This window comes from Symsagittifera roscoffensis, chromosome 4 (assembly GCF_963678635.1).
Source record: "Symsagittifera roscoffensis chromosome 4, txSymRosc1.1, whole genome shotgun sequence".
Classification (NCBI taxonomy): Eukaryota; Metazoa; Xenacoelomorpha; order Acoela; family Convolutidae; genus Symsagittifera; species Symsagittifera roscoffensis.
Genome location: NC_087065.1, coordinates 7130670 through 7149545, shown reverse-complemented (window position 1 = coordinate 7149545; position 18876 = coordinate 7130670). Strand labels below are relative to the sequence as shown.

Genomic DNA, 18876 nt, shown 5'->3' with positions numbered 1-18876 from the left:
ATGTAAGGTATGAAGTAAAAATTGTTCACTATTGTTAGTTTGTTCACTATACCAAGTTCCATTGAATTATAGTTATGTTACAGAAATTTTACAAAACTGCAATTGAATGGTGGGGGTTCAAAAGAGCCAAAATCTGTTGATTGACTTTTCATATCATCAACAGGCTTGAAGAAATTTTACCTATAAGTTTAACTAGCATGCAGTGTTTTTTAAAAACTAGGAAAACATCTAATTAGGGTAATTGCAAAAAATAGCACAGTAACATTTTGTGCCATTGAACTTTATCATCTTTGGCTTTTTTCAACTCCCCGACCATTTTAAGTTTAAGAAAATTACTTTAATCTTGTCACAATGCAATGCCAAATACAGTCCTGATTTAAAGTATCCGGACAAAATGAACAAAACTAGAATTTTCAAACACATTTTTCTCAATTTGGGTTAAGATCAGACAAAAAGTGAAGTGAGCAAAAGTTGCTTAGAATTTCTTTAGAATTACTATGGAGAAATTTTTTCCCCGAAAATCTCAACCAAAATTTTACCCCAAAAATGGGTCATTTTGGCTTTTTTCGATTAATCAAAAATTACGCTGAAACGATTTTGTTAATTGATGCGAAATATATATCACAAGAAGCCTCGTACACAGCCCAACAAAGTTTTAGAAGGGTTTAATCTCCAAAAGCCTGCATAAGATAAAATGTTTTTGCTTGATAGTCAATAAAGGTGATTTTACTATATAAAACCCAAAATCTTTGCTTAAAAACAAATTTTAAATAATTTACTCAAGTTTTGGAGATTTCATTTTTCTCAAACTTTGTTGAGCTGTGCAAGAGGCTTCTTGTGAAATATAATTCTCATCAATTAACAGTGTATTTTCAATGTAATTTTTGATTAATCGAAAAAAGCCAAAATTATTTTTTTTGGGGTAAAATTTTGGTTGAAAATTTTGGAGAACAATTGCACCATAACAATTTTGATGAAATTCTATGCAACTTTGTTCTCTTCTATTTTTGTCTAGTCTTAACCCAATTTGAGAAAAACGTTTTTGAAGATTCAAGTTTTGTTCATTTTGTCGGGATAATATAAATCAGCACTGTACACTAGTGGATATAATTAAGCGCAAACTCAGGTTTTTACTCTCTAAAATGCCTTTTTCTTATGTGCATTTTGGACAAAATTTAGTCGGTTTTCAGAAAAATTCTTGCATAGACCAAGAGCAAATGATCAAAGCTAAAACGACCCTCTAAGAAATTATCAATACTTCGCTTCAATGACTTACCAATGTAATGCGGATCTGAAAATACCAGTTTTCCTCACCTGCGCTAAGTCATTCAATCAGCGTTATAAAATAAGTAACAGCCGAGTTTATTAAAAACTTTCCCGCTGAATAATTAAATTTTCTTGCTGAGAATGTTTCAGTCGCATGAATAACTTTTTCACCCCGTTTATTCTCGAGAAAAAGTTAACTACGATGCAAAACTTAATGCAGATGAGAAATGCTGGCATTTTTAGACCGGAATTACATTGGTAAGTTTTTGAAATCAAACATTGATACTTTCATAGAGGGTAACTTCAATCATTTGTTTTTGGCCTATGTAAGATTTTCAATGAGAATCGAAGTAAATTTTACTAAATTTCGACAATGAAAACAGACGTTCCAGAGAGTCAAAACCTGAGTTTAAAATTTGACACGGAGAACAAACTAACAATTGTGAACAGATTTGTTTTTCATACTTACATCGTAACATTACGCGTTTAGCCATAACACGTTTAAAAAAACTGTACAAAAAGGTGGGGGGGGGGGGGGGGGGGAGGGGTGGGGGGTTGAAAAGAGTTTCATCTTCGAACTAAGTCAGCCTAGCTCGGATTGAAACAACCTTCAAACACTGATTAATTATTGGCTTACTCCAGTTTACAAACGGAAATTTGGAAAACATAACTAACTTTCTCACATTTCATTGAAATTTAACATGCTTAATATCAAGTATCTCACTCGGACACTTTTTGTTCTTATCATAGCTTGCCTTAAGTTTCATTTTTCGAAAATTGCGCGATACCATGGTTTATTACGGGGGGGGGGGGGGGGGGTAAATTGCTCCAAATAATTTATTTACTCTCTAACAAACTATAATTAACAGATAAATTAATTAATTCTCTAGGAGTATTTTTCCATCAGTTTTAAGCCATGCTATCACGCAAAAACATAGCAGTATAGGGTATAGGTGGGGTTAAATATGTCTTTTTAATGACCATTTTTCGTTAGGTTGTGAAGCAGCGCAGAGGGGCCATAGACAGTGAGGCGACAGCAGACGAGTTGAGTGACCCCCAGCACCCCCACACTTATCATCATAATCTTCCTCATCACGTGGCCTGCAGGGGTCTGGGACAGGCAGGCAGGGCCTCCATGGACTCTAGCAACAGGGTTCGCTTCCACCGCAGGTCCAGAAAAGGAGACAAATGTAAGTACAGAGCTTCCAAAAACATGAGCAAGAATAAAAGGTTTTCTGCAAATAACACATAATGTCTTGATCGCAGAAATCTGTAAGAAACTAAATTTAAAAGGTTTTGTTAACAATTTTTCATTTTTTTCATGCTTTTGGATTGTTGGTACCAACAATGGTTGGTACAACAATAAGCGATTCTTGAAGCAGCTTACAACAACAATAAAACATGTGACCATTTATTACAGCTTACCATTCAGTCCTGCAGCATATCAAGACTCTCAAATCAGCCCGGTCAGGACTCAAGGGCAAAGACAGCAATCTGTCACCCGCCAGTTCCAAGACTGATCTCACTGGTAGCAATCAAAATCGCCAGGAACCTACAACGTCTAGTGGGAACCCTGGAAACCCCCAGATGCGCACGGTATGTTCCTCCGGAACGCTCGGCGCCCGAAACGAAAACACTTCTCCGGAACAAGTAGACTCGGGTCCTCAAACAGACAAGGAAGGGGCGATAGTTGGAAGTTTTCAGACACCTGAAGGGCAGCGGAGAGTGCAGTTACCCGACATCATGATCAGCAGACACCAATCCAAGAAGAAAAAACGCTCCAAAAAGTAAGAGCTACAATTTTTAATTGTCGACAAAGTGGGAAGGAACGCAAAGCGTTCAGCTCAAAATGAGCAGCCAAAAAAAAACGACTAGTGGGGTTGAGTGACAAATGAATTAAGGCCATTTAATTCTTGATTCTTTTGATATGTAGAAAGTGCGAAAAATTAGTACGACGACAGATGAGCCGAACAGCAAAATTTTAGGATTTTTGCCAGGTTTTTATTCGCCATTTGAAATGCAGATCTTGCTTAAGTCTTTCAAGCTAAGTGCAAGATATAATTTCTTCTTCTTCGGTATTTATCTTCTAAATAGAAAATTTCATTATGCGAATACCAAAAAGCTGATTATACGGCGATCAATATAGATCTACAATTACAATTTTTTACGTTGGTCTTCTCAGAGAGCAAATTTTGCAAAAATTTCGCAATATCTGCATTTCATTAACCTGGTAAATACTTCACTGCGTGATGTATTAAATTCATATGCTCTCGCAAAACATCTGGATTTGCAATTTATGATTTTTCTTCCATTTCTCATTTAAAATTAGTGGTATGAAAGCTTCTAATCAGGTATAGAATTACAATCCATTTTTTCTCGAACTAAAGTCCTAGTTATATTTTGCGATTTTTCTTTTCAAAAAATGATCTATATACTTTAAAACCTGCAAAATTAATACAAAAAATGCAGAAACAGTTCATTTTCTTGCAAAAATTTTTGCAAGAAATTTTCCAAGATTTACATTTCAAGACTATCAGGAAAAACATTTTACTATTTTTTCACCCTTCGACGCTCCAAAAAATGTTAGAAAAACTCAGAAAGATATTTTTTGTTCTGATCATTTCAAAAATGAGGAGGAAATTTGTATTCGTGTGTTTTCTTTTTATTTTTCTTATTTTCCAAGCAAAATCAGGTACAAATCATCGGTATGGGTCAAGTGATATACCATATTGAAGCATTTTTTTTGTGATTCGAACGATCTAGCAAATTTCCTAAAAGATAATCGCAATTTTGATAAAACCAGGTTTAAACTTTTTTATGTTTTTGTCTTAATATGAGCGAATAAAGCGAGCAAGCAGGCTTACAATAAATAATTTTTCAACTTAATAGCTCACAATAGCTTTTATAAGCGGTGAAAAATTAGTTTTACTCGAGTAAAGTTATTGTTTGAGCTTTTTTAGCACCTTTTTGGAATACAAAACTTAAAAAAAATCAAAAAACTGCAAAAAAAAAATTGAAAAAATTTTGAAAATATAAATTGTCTTTTTCTAGTCATTTTTCTATTTTATTATGACTGGTGAATATGACTAAGCTTTAGTTTTTCGTTCGGATCTTTTTCCGATCATATGTTTCGACCACAGTCTTAGAAAACAACCCAATTTTTTTTCAAGCTAAGGTCGTTTTTTTGCGTGGTGTGATACGCAGAAAAGAAAAACACCTTTAAATTGAAAAAAAAATTTTTTTGTTTTTTTTTAAGACTGGTCGGCACATTTTGTGCTATTTGCTTAGTAACCGGTTATTCTTTTTCATTTTTGTTAACATTAAATGCTTACTTTAAATGCATCAGGCTAATCTTGTTTATTTTCGTTGTGTCGATTTACGCCTTAATGATTTTGGTTAAGTTCCCATTTAAGGATGTAGAAACTGATATGACAGTAGTATAATTTGATATGAAAACAAAATTTTCACATCCGCCCAACAACCGGTTTTTAAAACACCATCCTTAGACGGGCACTGACAGTATTGCTCGATATTCAAAAATCAAGTTATATAAGCATTTATTAAAACAACAAATGAACCTTGACTTTATGGATGAGTGTTGTAATTGCAGAACTATGGCGCCAACTGCATATGTAAGTACAAAAATCAATGGACCAAGAGAATGAAATATGTTCAAATTACACACTTGATAAGATGAAATTTTTTTTTTTCATCCGTTTTGGAAAAAATAAATGCATATTTGAACTCTCAAATAGATAAGCCTACAGAAAATTGGCGGATGTGTGAAAAAACTCGAAAGATTATAATGTCAAATTTAATGTTTCAGCATTCCATGTTGCGTAGCAAAACTTTCAATAAATTTTCAACTCAATAAACTGGTCGGGAAATTTTCCCCTTCTATTGTTGCATCTGATTTTAGACGCAAATATTTGCAGACGTAATTATCTTATTTTTCTTCCAAAATTCTTAACAATAAGCTTTTTGTTTTATTTGTATATTTAGAGCCTACCTATAAGTATCATGGCACGATTAAGAAAGGTTTTCTTATAGACTATCATATATAGACTATTCTTATAGACTATCATCTAATAGTGATGATACGAAACATGATTGGTTGGAAATTTCATCGATCCTCTGCGAATCGCAGAAACGCCAATTTTGATTATTTTCACTTCAGGTGGGCGTGTTTCAAATTACAATGAAAAACTCTCAAAAGCTCAGTCTAATTGGCAGTTGAAATTGTGAACAGAAACTAGCTGCATGTTTATGCACAGAGGCGAGACTGTATTTTGCAAAAACAAGCAAAACAATTGCAAAAGTAGCTCTGAAAATTTCAACAAAAGGTAGAAAACAAAACGTTTTTTTTTCAAGGATTTTAACTAAACTAACGAGTAGGCAAACACAGTTTGAGTCTAGTCGAAAAATTATTTGTACTAAATAGCTGATAATAACATTCTGACCATTTGAAAAATGGTGAGAAACTTTGTATTGAGGTTACATTACGAGGCCAAACTGTGCATTTTGTGCATTGTAAGCGGATTCCGCAACAAGGACGCTCCCGTTGTTCTTCTTTTATTCTTTACTTTCCTTTGATCGTTCCGACAAAATTTTAACATGTTTAAAGACTTGTATCCGGAATCCAGGAACATACAGACACAAAATTGTGCGCCTATCCAGTGCACAGTTTGGCCTCGTTATGTAGTTTTTTTTGTTCTTTTGTTCCACGCAAAATGAGGTACCACACTTAATCATCTGGAAGATTCGAGTGATATACCATAAAAAAAGCCCCCTTAGCCGTGATTCGATTCAGATTCAAAAATACTCAAAAAATGTCTCAGTATCGAGAAAAATTGGTTTAAATTTATTTACTTTTGGTCTTATTTCGAGCGAGCAATAAATTCATTTATTTTGGTTTAAAGCGAGCGAGCAATCAAACAATAGTTTATTTCAATAGCTGAATAGCCTACAATAGCTAAATTTAGGCTATAAAAATTTAATTTTACTCAGGTAAGTCTTTTTTTTTAGTGTTTTCTAGCATTTTCTGGAATCAAGAACTTCAAAATTTCAAAAAGAAATGTGCAAAAGACAAAAAAAAGTTTGAAAATTAGTTTTTTATGTTTGTACGGTCATTTTTCTACAAATATTGCTGTCCATTTGCTTTTTTTACCATCGCTATCAAATATGCTTAAGCTGTAGTTTTCTTTCAGATGTTTTTATCGCATCACGCAGAAAAACGACACTAATTGGAAAAAAGGAAACATTTTTCTAAGATTTTGATCGGAACATTCTGTGCTACTTTCTCATTAACCGGCTATCCGAGTTCAATTTTGTTTTTCGTAACAATTACTGTTTAATTGCACAGCATCAGGATTACGTGAAAATGGCACGAAATGTATTGCGCGTTAATTGTCCAAAATCGGCCAAATTTGCACTCTTTGAACCCTCATAATTTTACGAATAAACCATTGGAGTGTTATTCGAGCGGCGATGTCAGCCATATTTTAGCCGAATGCAAGCTCAAAGATTTCCATATCGATATCCATACGCTGTCAACTTTTATTATAATTGTTTTGAATAAAAACTACTTCTGGCATGTATATTTCTCTTTTTCTTTGAAAGCTGGAACGACAACACTGGAGCAAAGCAACATCAAAGCGAGTTGAAAAAGGTAGAAATATTCAATTTTGCCAAGCCGAAAAAGAAAACCAGCAAAAAGAAAAAGAAGTGGAAAACGGAAACTGTGAAAACCAAAGAGAAAAACTAGTCAAGAAAGAAAAGAGTAGGAAATGTTAGGAGTCGAAAACGCCAAATATCAAAAACTATCGATATTTAAAAAAAAAGAAAAAAACGGATATATAGAATCATTGGGCTGATGTATTTTTCCTCTTTGATTAGAATCTGGATATCAGTCGTATGTTGCTCAATGTTTTGGGGTGCTAAGCCAGTTATCGTTTTTGTGATCCATTTGTTTTTTTTGAAAAAAACTTTCGGTCTACATTTTATACGGTGATTCAGTGACTTCTATTTTGTAAGTTTTGTGATAAGTTTGCTTGATTGTGATAACAATTTTGTTGTTTCTTCATTATGATACAACATTGAAATTGTTTTAAGAAATTTTTATTTAGAATTAGTTTTGTTCGGTGAATATCTGTAAATTAAATTGTTTTCCGGTCTTTCAATTTAATTTTATGGTGATTCAATTCTTTTTTTGTATTTTTAGTGGTCCAAATCCTTTACTTTTTGTTCCGACTTTTGTAACAAAAATAACGGAATATTTGTGCTCGGGGTGGTTTTTTTCTTCAGACAAATTTCGAATTTTAACTAGCCATTTTTGACGGAAAATTTTTATATCAATCAAAAAATAATGTTGTTTTGAGCTCAAATTTCAAAAGTTATTTCACTTGTGATCATATTTTGCAAAGTTATGGGGTTTAAAGATTGCCATTTTGGCCCATCGATTTGGAACGATTAACGCGCGATATATTTCGCGCTATTAACGCGTAAGCGGAGATTTAATACGTCTTGGAAATCGTTCCAAATTGGTTGAAGGAAGCTTATTTGCCATGCTCGAACTGCTACTAGGATTGAAAACTATCATTTTGTACTTTATATGGTGTGTGAGGGGATGATATTCACAAAAAATCTCAAAAGGTAAAAATAAATTTTTCATTTCTTATATTATACTTAATTTTTTCATGTTAAAACTGCTCCATAGAACTTAAAAGGCAGTCGGAACATTCAGGGTTTGCCCCGATACGAGCAGTTTTGTTTGGTTTTATGATCCAATTGTTATGTTTTTGTTTATTTATTTGCAGGACTAGTTTTGTGCGACAAATGCAGTATCACTACCACCAACACGCACACGCCTACTCGGCCCACGCCAGGGCATCCAGAGACGGCTCCATCAGCTCCAGCAGTCCCCCCATCAACATGTACATGCGCAGACGGTCCCTTGCCGACACTCTCAAAGGTTTAAAAAAATTATTCTGCCAATTTTTTGTTTTTATTAATATATTTAAGAATCCATTAGAATTCCGTATTCAAAAACTCGACAGAAAAAGTTTGATAATAGTTATTATGATTATTTTTATATTAATTGTGGTTTCTGGGATTTGCAGAGGATTTGAGAAAAGCTATTTCGACTGTCTAAACATAGTTCGTTTCTCTTATTTTCCCACATTCCAGACTGAGTTATTTTGTTTTGGTTGCAACTCAAGGCCGTTTTTTGTGTCTAAAACTTTCCCGTGGTACCACTATTGCAGCCGAATTTGGTCAGGCTGTTGTAGCCCCGAAGCTAGATGCCAACTGAGGCTTGTTTAAAGGACAGTTAATATCGAAATTTTTTGAGTGTTCAACCCGTCAAGCACGACAAATGAGCCCTCTTAACTTTGGCAGTCAAATTTTTGCAAAAGACCCTTCTTTGGTACTGTTTAGGAATAAATTACAGCCGAATATTTTAAGGCCGGTATCAATTTTTGTTTGGCCAACTCCAAAACTGTTCTAAGGGCGTCTTTTTCTATTGTGCCTTACAACATCGTAATGCATGTCTATCCAACATTCTCAAAAAATTCTGCTTTGAAGGTCGGAACTACATGCAACGGAGGTCAAGCAGGTTCAGACGGAGATCACTAGACGACTCATTATGTAATTGTGGCCGCGTGAACACATCTGACAGTGACGAGTTACGTACTCAGGGCGATGCAGGTCAACTGGAGGCCAAGAAAGATCTGATCAAGATGACCTTGAGCTCCTCACTCAATATGTTTCTCAATATCCCAGGAATGTGTCGAGCCAAAAGTACCTTTTTAAAATATTGCACTATTTTGCTTAAATTTGTTCTGGGAAAAAATCAAAAATGTGTGTGAACAAGAGTAGAATCGTCTCACAATTCTGAAAGTTTCAACTCTTGAATCAGTTTTAAAAACAAGTTTTGATGTCAACAATTTAATCAAAATTATGATTATTTCATTTTTGATAAATGTTTACATATAGGGGCTTATAACACTATTATTTTTCAAAGTTCTACATTACGATTTCATTTTTTTGCACTTGAAAATATAACACTTGATGATTGCTTCAGCCATGGCCATTAGGCCGCAGTCTCACAGTGCCGAAGCGAGTGGCCTCGGATCTCCCGGCTTCCTGTCCCCTCGGGGATCTCTCACTCCGAAGAGCAACAACTCCCCCTGCTCGTCCAACTGCTCCTCCAGAAAAAGTTCGTTCGGGGACCTTGGAGACATAAAGGTATTTCTAAAGCTGCAAAAGTATTTTAATTATGTTTGATTTCCATGGTGAAACAAACGCAGACTTAAAGAAGATAACGTAGCTCTTGATAACGAAAAACTATCAATTTTTTTGCAAATAAAAAACAAAAATTGGATTGGTTGTGATTTTATTTTCTAAAATCAAAGTTTTAAAAAGTAGAAAATGAAATCATCAGCTTTTTTCTGGACTATGTAACTTCAAATGACGAAATTTTTGATATTTTTGTAGTCGAAATCTGGAGTGAATTTAGGGGTGGCGGGGAGGGGGAGCGGACGCCCTTTTTCGACCCCCTCACCAAATCCCTTATCAACCATCACCACACATTGATATTACTTTATGACCTCTATTTTAGGCCGACCAACCCTAAAATTTTTCTAAAGGCGCCATTGACGCCAATATATACTGGTTTTTAAGGGGAGCGCGCGCCGAAAAAAAAACGACATTCTTTGCTCAAAACTTTTCAAACAGTGCCCGAAAACGGCGTTTTTGACGTGTTTATTTAAAAAAGGTCTAAAAATTTTCGAAGTTTTTTTGAAATTTCGAGCCCCCCCCCCCCCCCTCTTCCGCCTCTGGTCTAGTTTATGTTGACCTTAATGAACCACAACTCAAAAAGTTTCATACTGAAAATTAATTTTGAGTTCTACGCTTAGAAGCTATCGCGCAACTCAAACTAATTATAACGGAGTGAAAACATGCCTACCATTGTCTAGTAATCTTGAACATGACATATTTTTGATATAAAAGGACAAAGAAGTGCAAAAAATTGTAGGAAGGGAATTGAGCAGCGATTTTGCAGTTTGTTTCCATTCCAGTAGCTGTTATGTATATAAAAGTTGCTGCTTTCTTGTCAAAGTTCACTAAGTTTCGGTTAGTATGTAGGCACCTTCCTCAAAACGAACGACAGTAAGATGGTTTTGAGATAAGCTTGCGACTAGAAATTTGTCTGGGCTATTTTTATCATTATGCGCTAACAACAATTTGAGGGATCTTTTGTTCCAACTTTCTAAAAAAGGCAAAATATTTAGGTTTAAGGTAGAAACTAATTTGTGTCAGAAACTAATTTTTTTCTATTCGAAAGATTTCGATGTTCAAGCTCGAAATCAAAACAAAAAAGTTTACTAGCGACTAAGTTATGGGGAATGGAATTTTTGCCTATTAACTCGTAAATGGCAATTCGAATCTTTTCAAAATGAATTGCAGCCAGCGACTTACTCTTATTAATGCGTTGCTAGATGCGAAATATGTCAATTTTTACTTAACGTGATTGTTGTAATATGATTAAAATAAAATTTTAAATACAAAAACAAAAAAATTCATTTCTAGCACGTCTTAAACAAAACTTGACCAAAAATTTTTTCGTCGACGGCAAGAGGAAGTCAAACGTTCAGGTTTCTTCCTTATAAAAGCAGTTTTGTATAGTCTTGCTGCAAAAATAAATAAAAGTTTTCTGCGGAAATTTTGTTTTCATTCCATTATATATGTAGATTTATATATGAACAAACATTGATTAAAATTCTTTTAATAGAAGTATTCGAACCTCGATGAAAAAAGTCTCAAGCTTATTACTTAAAATTTTGGGCAGGCACTTGATTGTCAGCCTTAATCGGAATTTTCTTTCATTTTTTCTTGTCAAGCAGCCAACATCATTTAACAATGGTTATGATTTGTGTCTCATAGGAATACATTTTGACCAATTAGCTTGCCTCATTGCCTTTTGGATTGATTTTGAGGAATGTTTTGCCCCGCTTAAAGAAATCGTATATTTAATTTCAGTATCAATGTAAACTTTTGAAAAACGCGCATTATTTAGTACAAAACAATTGTCAAATTACTGAATTTCAAAATCCCAGTTCATTATCAAAAAATGGCATGTGCTAAATTTTTGAGTCTAAATTCAGGAAATTGATTTCTTATTAGAGAATTGAAAACTTTTGTTTCAGTTGCCGAAATCGGTTTGAATAAAATAAACCAGGGTTGAGGTTTACAATTTTTGTTTCGACCGAGGCAGATAAAACTCATGTTACCGTTCGACCGAAAATCTGTGGTCGAGAATGTGCTATAGTCGAACTCAAACTCATAATATAGATTGCGAACGTGACTTGAGAACCCCAAGCATAAACCCCAAGCATACCCCCAAGAAATTCAGATTGACCTGTGAAAACTATAGCATAACAACGCAAGTTTTCTATATTGCAAAAATGACAATCTTAGATCCATTTTGCAATTGTCTAAACAAATCGAATGCTCATTTTATTACATGCACGTTGCCTGAGAACTTGTTCTTGTTTACTCTTTTTCTTGTTGTTCCGATTTTCAATGAAATTTGTACTCGAGTGATTTTTTCTCCAAAAACAAAGTTTTTTTATACCGTCAGAAAGGTATTGTTGTCAAGAGCTCAATTTCGAAAAATTTATATTTTACTTGTGACGATTTTTTCGTTAAGCTATGTGGGTTTAGAGGTTGCCAATGAGGCCAATTCGGCCAATTTGGGATAATTAACGCGCGATATCATTCGGGCTATTAAAGCGTAAGCGGAGATTTTGCCCGTCTTGGAAATTGTTCTAAATTAAACTCAGGCATGCTATATAAAGTATTTAATATTTGCCATGTGAAAAACGTATTTTTTTTTTACATAGTTTGTGAGTTTTTTGAAAAAAATCTCAAAAACATTCCATTTATTTTGAAAAGTTATCAGCTTTTTTGGAGCAAAAACTATTCAATGGAGTTTAAAAAGCATCGGAAATTTCAGGGTTTTGCCCTGAAACCAGCTGTCTTGTTTCTGTTTCTATTTTCAAAGAGGGAATTTGTTCCAAAGTACAGATCTTGCACACGTTAAACAATCAAATTAGTCCTTTTAGGGTGAAAATTTAATAGTAATAACCAGAGATGTAAGGGTGCGGGGTGATATTATGTAACCGGATCCTAAACTAACTCAAGTAATTGGTCAATTTTGCAATTGTCCAAACCTCTGAAATTTATAAAAAAAACTTAAAAAGTATTTCAAGTTACTTAAGTTTTTAATTTCCAAGTGAGGAAATTGATTTACTCAATTAGAAAAGCATTTCCGTCGAGTTAGTTTTTTCAGTAGTCAATATAGGGTACGATGAAAAGGCCCCTGCTACCACAAATGTTCCTTAATTCATTATTATTATTAAGTGGAAAATAAATCTTATGGAGGAAAAAAGTGTTTTCATAATGAGGAAGAACAATTAACATTTGAGAGTTAAAGAAAGTGTTCATAATCAGAAAGAGCATTCAAAATTCTAGAGACAATCAAACTGTCTTCCAGAACAGGGTAATAATGTTTAGAAGGTACGGGTACGGCAAAACGCTGACTCAGCAAAAAATCCATGTCAGATAAACCTAAACTTTTAGTTTATAATTTCACGGAAGTTCAAGATACAGGCGTCGTTTTACATAAACTTACAACATCTTGTTCAAGGCTGGGTTGAAGATTAAATTGATGCAAACTTTGAAAAAAAAAATGATGGAGTTAATGTGCTCGGTTGCTTCTCTTCTACAAAAAAATTGTTCTCATTATAACAAGTATTGAGTTTTGTTTCCTTGACGGAAATTTTCAAAATCTTCTGAAAAAGTATAGGTTTTGACCTTGAATTGTGAGAACGGTTTCACTTTCAAGTCTTAACTGTAAAGTTAAGATGATATGAAAACTGACAGGAGTCTTATTTTTGCACATCGCTCATTCATACCGGAATAAAGTTTGTTTTGCAGTTTTTTCTAACTGTCGATAGCCATTTATCAATCAATGTCAATTTATTTAACAACTCTGAATCATTGCTGAAATTGTTTGAAATACTGGAGTTTTAATGCTTCAGCGTTAATCATCCCTGTAAGCTAAATCCCCGGAGCTACATTTTGTTACATGAAAAAACGCTCAACATGGCTACAAAAAAGTTAACAGGGAGTCGCATTTTTACAGTGTCCACATAAATTTTGATTGACAGTAGTTTTGCTAATTGAGTTTTATTAACTTCAGCATGTCAACTTATTTCTGAATCAAGAAGTGAAATTCTGGAAAATTTGAGTCACCCTAAATTGTTTCATGGTCTCTGGGGGAAGGGGTACGGTTATTGTGTAAGACTGTGATCACTAAAGACCATGCGAATACCAAATACATTTCTGAATCAATCAATTTATACACCTGTGACCCATGTCTTCTTTACTCCAGAATTTTTCACAAGAAATTTTTGTATATTTTTCTGTATTTAAAATTCAAATGCTTATTTATTTTGGTCGATGAATAGAATCGGATGACTTTCAAAATATTTATTTCTGTTTAAAAAACTGAGGTCTTAGCAGCCAAATGTACCATATATTCATACATTCAAGTTAATTTATTTTCGTCTTTTATACGGAAAAAAAATTAATCAAGTTAAAATCACCTAGTTGTTAGCTATTTAAAAAATATATCATTCAAGGGTTGAAGAGAAATTCCACTTGTTGTTTGAGTAAATTGAGCGTGTCATGACACTGAAGTGAAAAAATTGATTGGCGTCAAAATTTGAGAAAAAAAGAACAACGAGCGCTTAAAGGAATGAAGGCGATGGGTGTTTTTTTGTTTTATTTTTTCAGAGGAGGGAATAAACCGCCATTAAAAAATTGCACAAAAATGGGGAAAAATTCAGCATTCAATTAAGGAAAAATCACTCAGGTGAATTAACAAACTACTTGTATCAGGGCGCCGCCCTGTTGGCTGTTTCGATTGCACTTAAACATCTATGAAATATTATTTGACAATTCTTTTTTACTGTCAAGATTGATGAAATGTTGAAAAAAAAGATTTTTTTTTTCAATTTCAATGTTTTTTTTCTGCAAAATTGTTTTAATTCTTCCTCCCACAAGTTATGTAAAGTAAAATAATAATGTAGTTAGTGTTTAATTACGTTTCAATTAGAGTAAATAGATAGCCCCAATAAAAGTTTACGCGTTAAAAAAGCGGAAAAAAAATGCTATTTAGCTGCCCCAATCGGATCAAATTGACAGTTTTCAAACTCTATTAACTCACCAGAAATTATCACAGCTTAATTATTTTCTGAATTTGTTTTGAAGACATTGAAAGCTTTCAGACCAAACCTAAAAAAATAGCTATTTGAAAAATTAAAATAAAAAACACCTGTCATTATTATTCCGTCATTTTCAGATTTTCAGTGAAAGTCGGAAAAAAAGGCTTGCCTCCGTTTTTTTTCTGGAATGTCATTTTTGGCTGCTTTTGCTTTAAAATCACCAAACAAATCACGTTTTAACTATCTATTATTAATCCAATTGACAAGTTTCACACACCGATAACTTGAAAAAAAGTGAACGAAAGTAATTAACTTTTGACCTTTTCTGATGATATCAATTACTCCAATAAATATGGTTAGTTGTTATGCTAGAGTTGCGATTGTTTTAAGAATTAAAAACAACGCAAGCACGAATATTCTGTGAGTCTATTTGCAAAAAATGCTAGGGCAGAAGGATACGGCAAAACTTTGAATCATCCGACTGCATTTTAGTTCAATCACTTTTGATTCTTCCTTACTTGTTTTTTTGATTTTATTTCATTAAAAAGTGTTGCAATCTAAACATTGGCGTGTCGGAAAAAAAGTGAGCCGATTGTTGTGCAAATTGCCCAGTTTTTCCCGACCAAGTTCTTGGAAAAAAAAACCAAAACTGACTTTTTTATTCAAACTGGTGTCGTTTCTTTTTGCGTGGTGTGATAAAACGATCATGGGTGAAGCTTGAAGTTTAACTAAATGCTACAGGAATAGTAAAATGGGCGCCCTGGTAACAGAGTAGTGAAAAATGACTAAGAAAACGACAGAAAATGATAGCACTATTTTCTTAAGAAAGTTTTTTGTCAATTTTTTTTATATTTTGGCACGAGAAGTTTCTACAACTAATTTATCTGTAGTAAAATAAATGTTCAAGTCTTAAATAAAAAGTTAATGGCCTAAGCTTCTCGCTTGCTCGCTTTGCAAATTTTTTTTTCAAATCCTAGTCATTTTCTGCGTAATGTTATAAAAAGATCCAAATTAAAAAAATTGAGCTTCAGCATTTTCGTTAGTCATCGATAATAAGTAAAAAAAGTTTATGGTAATTTTTTGAAGTTTTGGCGTTTTTGATTCCAAATAGGCTCTAAAACATTCTAAAAACTAATTTTAGTCGAGTAAAAATAAGCAATTGTAAACTCTTGAGCTATTAAAATAAACTATTGTAAGCCTCCTTGCTCTCTCGAAATTGGACAAAAAATCAAAATTTTCAAATCGATTTTTTAACCCTGAAATAGCTTCAATCTGATATATCACTCAACTCAATCCGAGGATTTTTTATAGTTAAAAGTTTTGCGTGGAAAACAAAAAAGAATAAAGAAAAAACTAAAACACACCCACGAATACAAAACTCCTCCCCATTTTTCAAAAAGTCGGAACAAAAAGAATTAAGTTTGAAAATTAGTATTTTATACAGGGAAGATTCTACATTCCAAGATTTTCTTATAGCCGATGTTTGAGTTACCCAAAATTTTCTTATAAAATCAAACATACTAGTTCTGAAATATTGGTTGAAGTTTTCAATTTTTTCACTGCGTCCTTGTTACCGATTTATTTTTTTCCATTGCGATGATTAAAAGCAATTATATATTAGCTGTTGTCGAAAACTGAACCAGTTAAATTGTTGACGAAAGTTAAGAAAAAAATGAAAAAAGGCAAATGGAAAAGGCACAAAAAAGTGCGCCATTCGTTTGAAGTGCTCAAAAAACGTCACTCGCATTGGAGTTCCACGGATAAAAACAACTTAACTTTGATTTTTTGTCAATGTCTATAAAAGCGAAAATTAGTCTACTACACTCAGTTCAAATTGTATTATGTTGCTTTTATTTAATAAAGCATTGAAATCACCTACAAATCAATTATGATTGTTTATTTTCACTTTTATAGATAAAAATAATAAAGCTCCCTTATAATCAATTTTTTTCCATTCTATTGAGATGCGAAATAAACGCATATAAAGTTGTTTGCACAATTTAAATTAAAGTTGATTACTTGTCGTTCAATTCCAATATGATTTTTCTGAGCAACTTTGATTTTTGTTTGTCACATTTTTACTCAGGGAAAATGTTGATGGGGCTGAGGGGTAAAAGGGCGAAAATGCCAGTTGAATTAAATATTTTTTTTTGTATTTGATTAAAACATTCGATTATAATTTTTTGTTTTATTCCATTTTGTTGCCTGATGACAAAATGGGAATCAATTCTATTGAAAACATTTTGGACCAACCACAAAAAAACATTATAATTGATTTTTTTTCACTTTTCTTAGCTGCGTGCAGACACTAAAAAAGAAGCTCAAAAATAGTCAAGACCAAATTTGTGGGAAAAAATGGAGGTATAAGAAACAACAGGAAACAGAGAAATCTTTTGTTATGGACCAATCAGTTGCGCACAAACTTGTAGGTTTAGGATCCCAAACCGGTTGAAGAGATGGTGAAGACGATTAGGTATGAAATAATTTCACAACAAATAAGCTCAAAAAAACATATCAGGAAAACTACTACCAGAAGCACGCACAACTTTAGGGGCATGCAGGCAGGAATTAAAACGAGGACAAGTTATGTTAATTAGTGGAATGCTGAAATAAAAAAAAACTGTTTCATCACGATTGCTTGGTAATTTTGTATAGCTATTGATAGTTTTCATAGTGAACCGGCGCATAGATTATATAAGTCTTAAATTTGGCGGAAAAAATTCTGGTAGGCAAGAAGTTTACAAGCACTAGGCCTCACAATAACAAAAAACACACCAATAAAGAAAACTTCCGAAAAACCTGCCGCTCAAAAAACTGTTAACTTTATAAATGTACAAATGAAAATCCAGAAAAAAGACTGCAACCCTTAAATAAGCGCGATCCTTTTTTGCTACTTTAATGAACGCATCAGGATTGAAGACGCTACAGAAGGACCGACGCTCCAGTTACGGCCGCTGAAAAAATTTTGGATTAAAAACACTATTGATTAAACCGAAAGCAGGAACAGGAATCAGCGGTGGCCCTACCTAAATAAATTGATTAAAAAGGCATGTGAAAAATTAAAAAACCAAAAATGGTTTGCCATAAAAGGCTCAAGCAAAAACCAAAACCAGTTTATATTCATCCACAAAACTAAATGAAGTCGCAGAAGTTAGTTTTTTTTCCAAAAACTACAGAACTGATTTCCAAATAAATGGTAACAATTGAAAAACCGGCTACTCTTCTATCTGCCTGCATATTTGGCTAGTATCTTTTCATTTTATCTCACAACTCACAACATTCGAAAAGTTCAGTAGGGGGACTTGACTATTATTTGATTTTTATCTTTTCATTAAAAATTAAATGCACAATGTGAGTTGAAGATTTCAATCAAATGAACAGTTACGGGGATGCCATTTTCTCAAGTAGTTAATTCCTAAATTCGGTTAAAAAAATTATGGCCCCGGCCAGCCCATTTTTTGACATTTTAGTTATGTTTAAAACTTTTTGACATCTCTCAAAAAGTACCCTGCCAGAACGGCGATTAAGGGTTAAGGGAAGGAGAAAAATCAGTTATTCAAATCTTACCAGCGCAAGCAATTATGAAAATTTTTGAAATTTTGCCCGGTTTTTGGAAAATTATTCTTTTTAAAAAAACTAATCTGCTGACTCTGAGGTTGATAGTTAATATAAAACTAACGTGGTGCCTAGATTTTCCCAGCATCATCTGTTTAGCCGTATTTTTGTCGAGAAGCTGATATGGACTTCGGAAAAACACTTTTTCTAAATTTATACCGTTTTAACGTCACTATTCTTGAATTTTTTTTGCTAAATATGATATTAAGGGTTCAACCTACAAAAATCCGGCTGTGGAAAGCAGAAGCTATTCCCATGCTTTAGATGAGAAAAGTTCATGGGCTTAGGAAAAGTCAATTTTTTGAATTTTCAATTAAATTTTTGATTATTTTTCTAATTTTTTTTCGGAAACAACCCAGCCAAATCCGAGACAAAGACTTCAATTGAAAGAACAAGTGGTAGTTTTTTACTTTGAAAAGGCCTTTACTCCCCTACTTAAGCAGAGAAACACTAGGATTTAGTGTGGAGTCGATTTTTTGAAATCTTAAAAATTTCGTATTTGCGGACCATATAATATATGATTATAAAGATTGGAACGGGTATACCCAGCATTACTAGCTTACTTCCAAGCTGCCGTGAGACATCTAATCAACTGGTCGGTTTTCATATCCGGAACATTTAGGTTGTTATATTTTTGGTCGAATTTTTCTTGCATAACATTGGTGATTTGATAGAAACTGTAGCTGTTTATTGGTGGCTAGTATTA

The 18876-nt window shown here is 33.4% G+C and overlaps 1 protein-coding gene across 1 annotated transcript in view; it reads left to right on the top strand.

The window, feature by feature from the left end:
- Positions 1-18876, top strand: part of LOC134844023 (synaptotagmin-7-like) — a 117294-nt gene that overhangs the window by 44659 nt on the left and 53759 nt on the right. Inside the window, exons 3-7 of the mRNA XM_063860477.1 lie at positions 2261-2456; positions 2687-3053; positions 8082-8236; positions 8848-9063; positions 9347-9510. Of these exons, the coding sequence (XP_063716547.1) occupies positions 2402-2456; positions 2687-3053; positions 8082-8236; positions 8848-9063; positions 9347-9510 (957 nt within the window). The 5' untranslated portion in view covers positions 2261-2401. The remainder of the gene's footprint in view (positions 1-2260; positions 2457-2686; positions 3054-8081; positions 8237-8847; positions 9064-9346; positions 9511-18876) is intronic.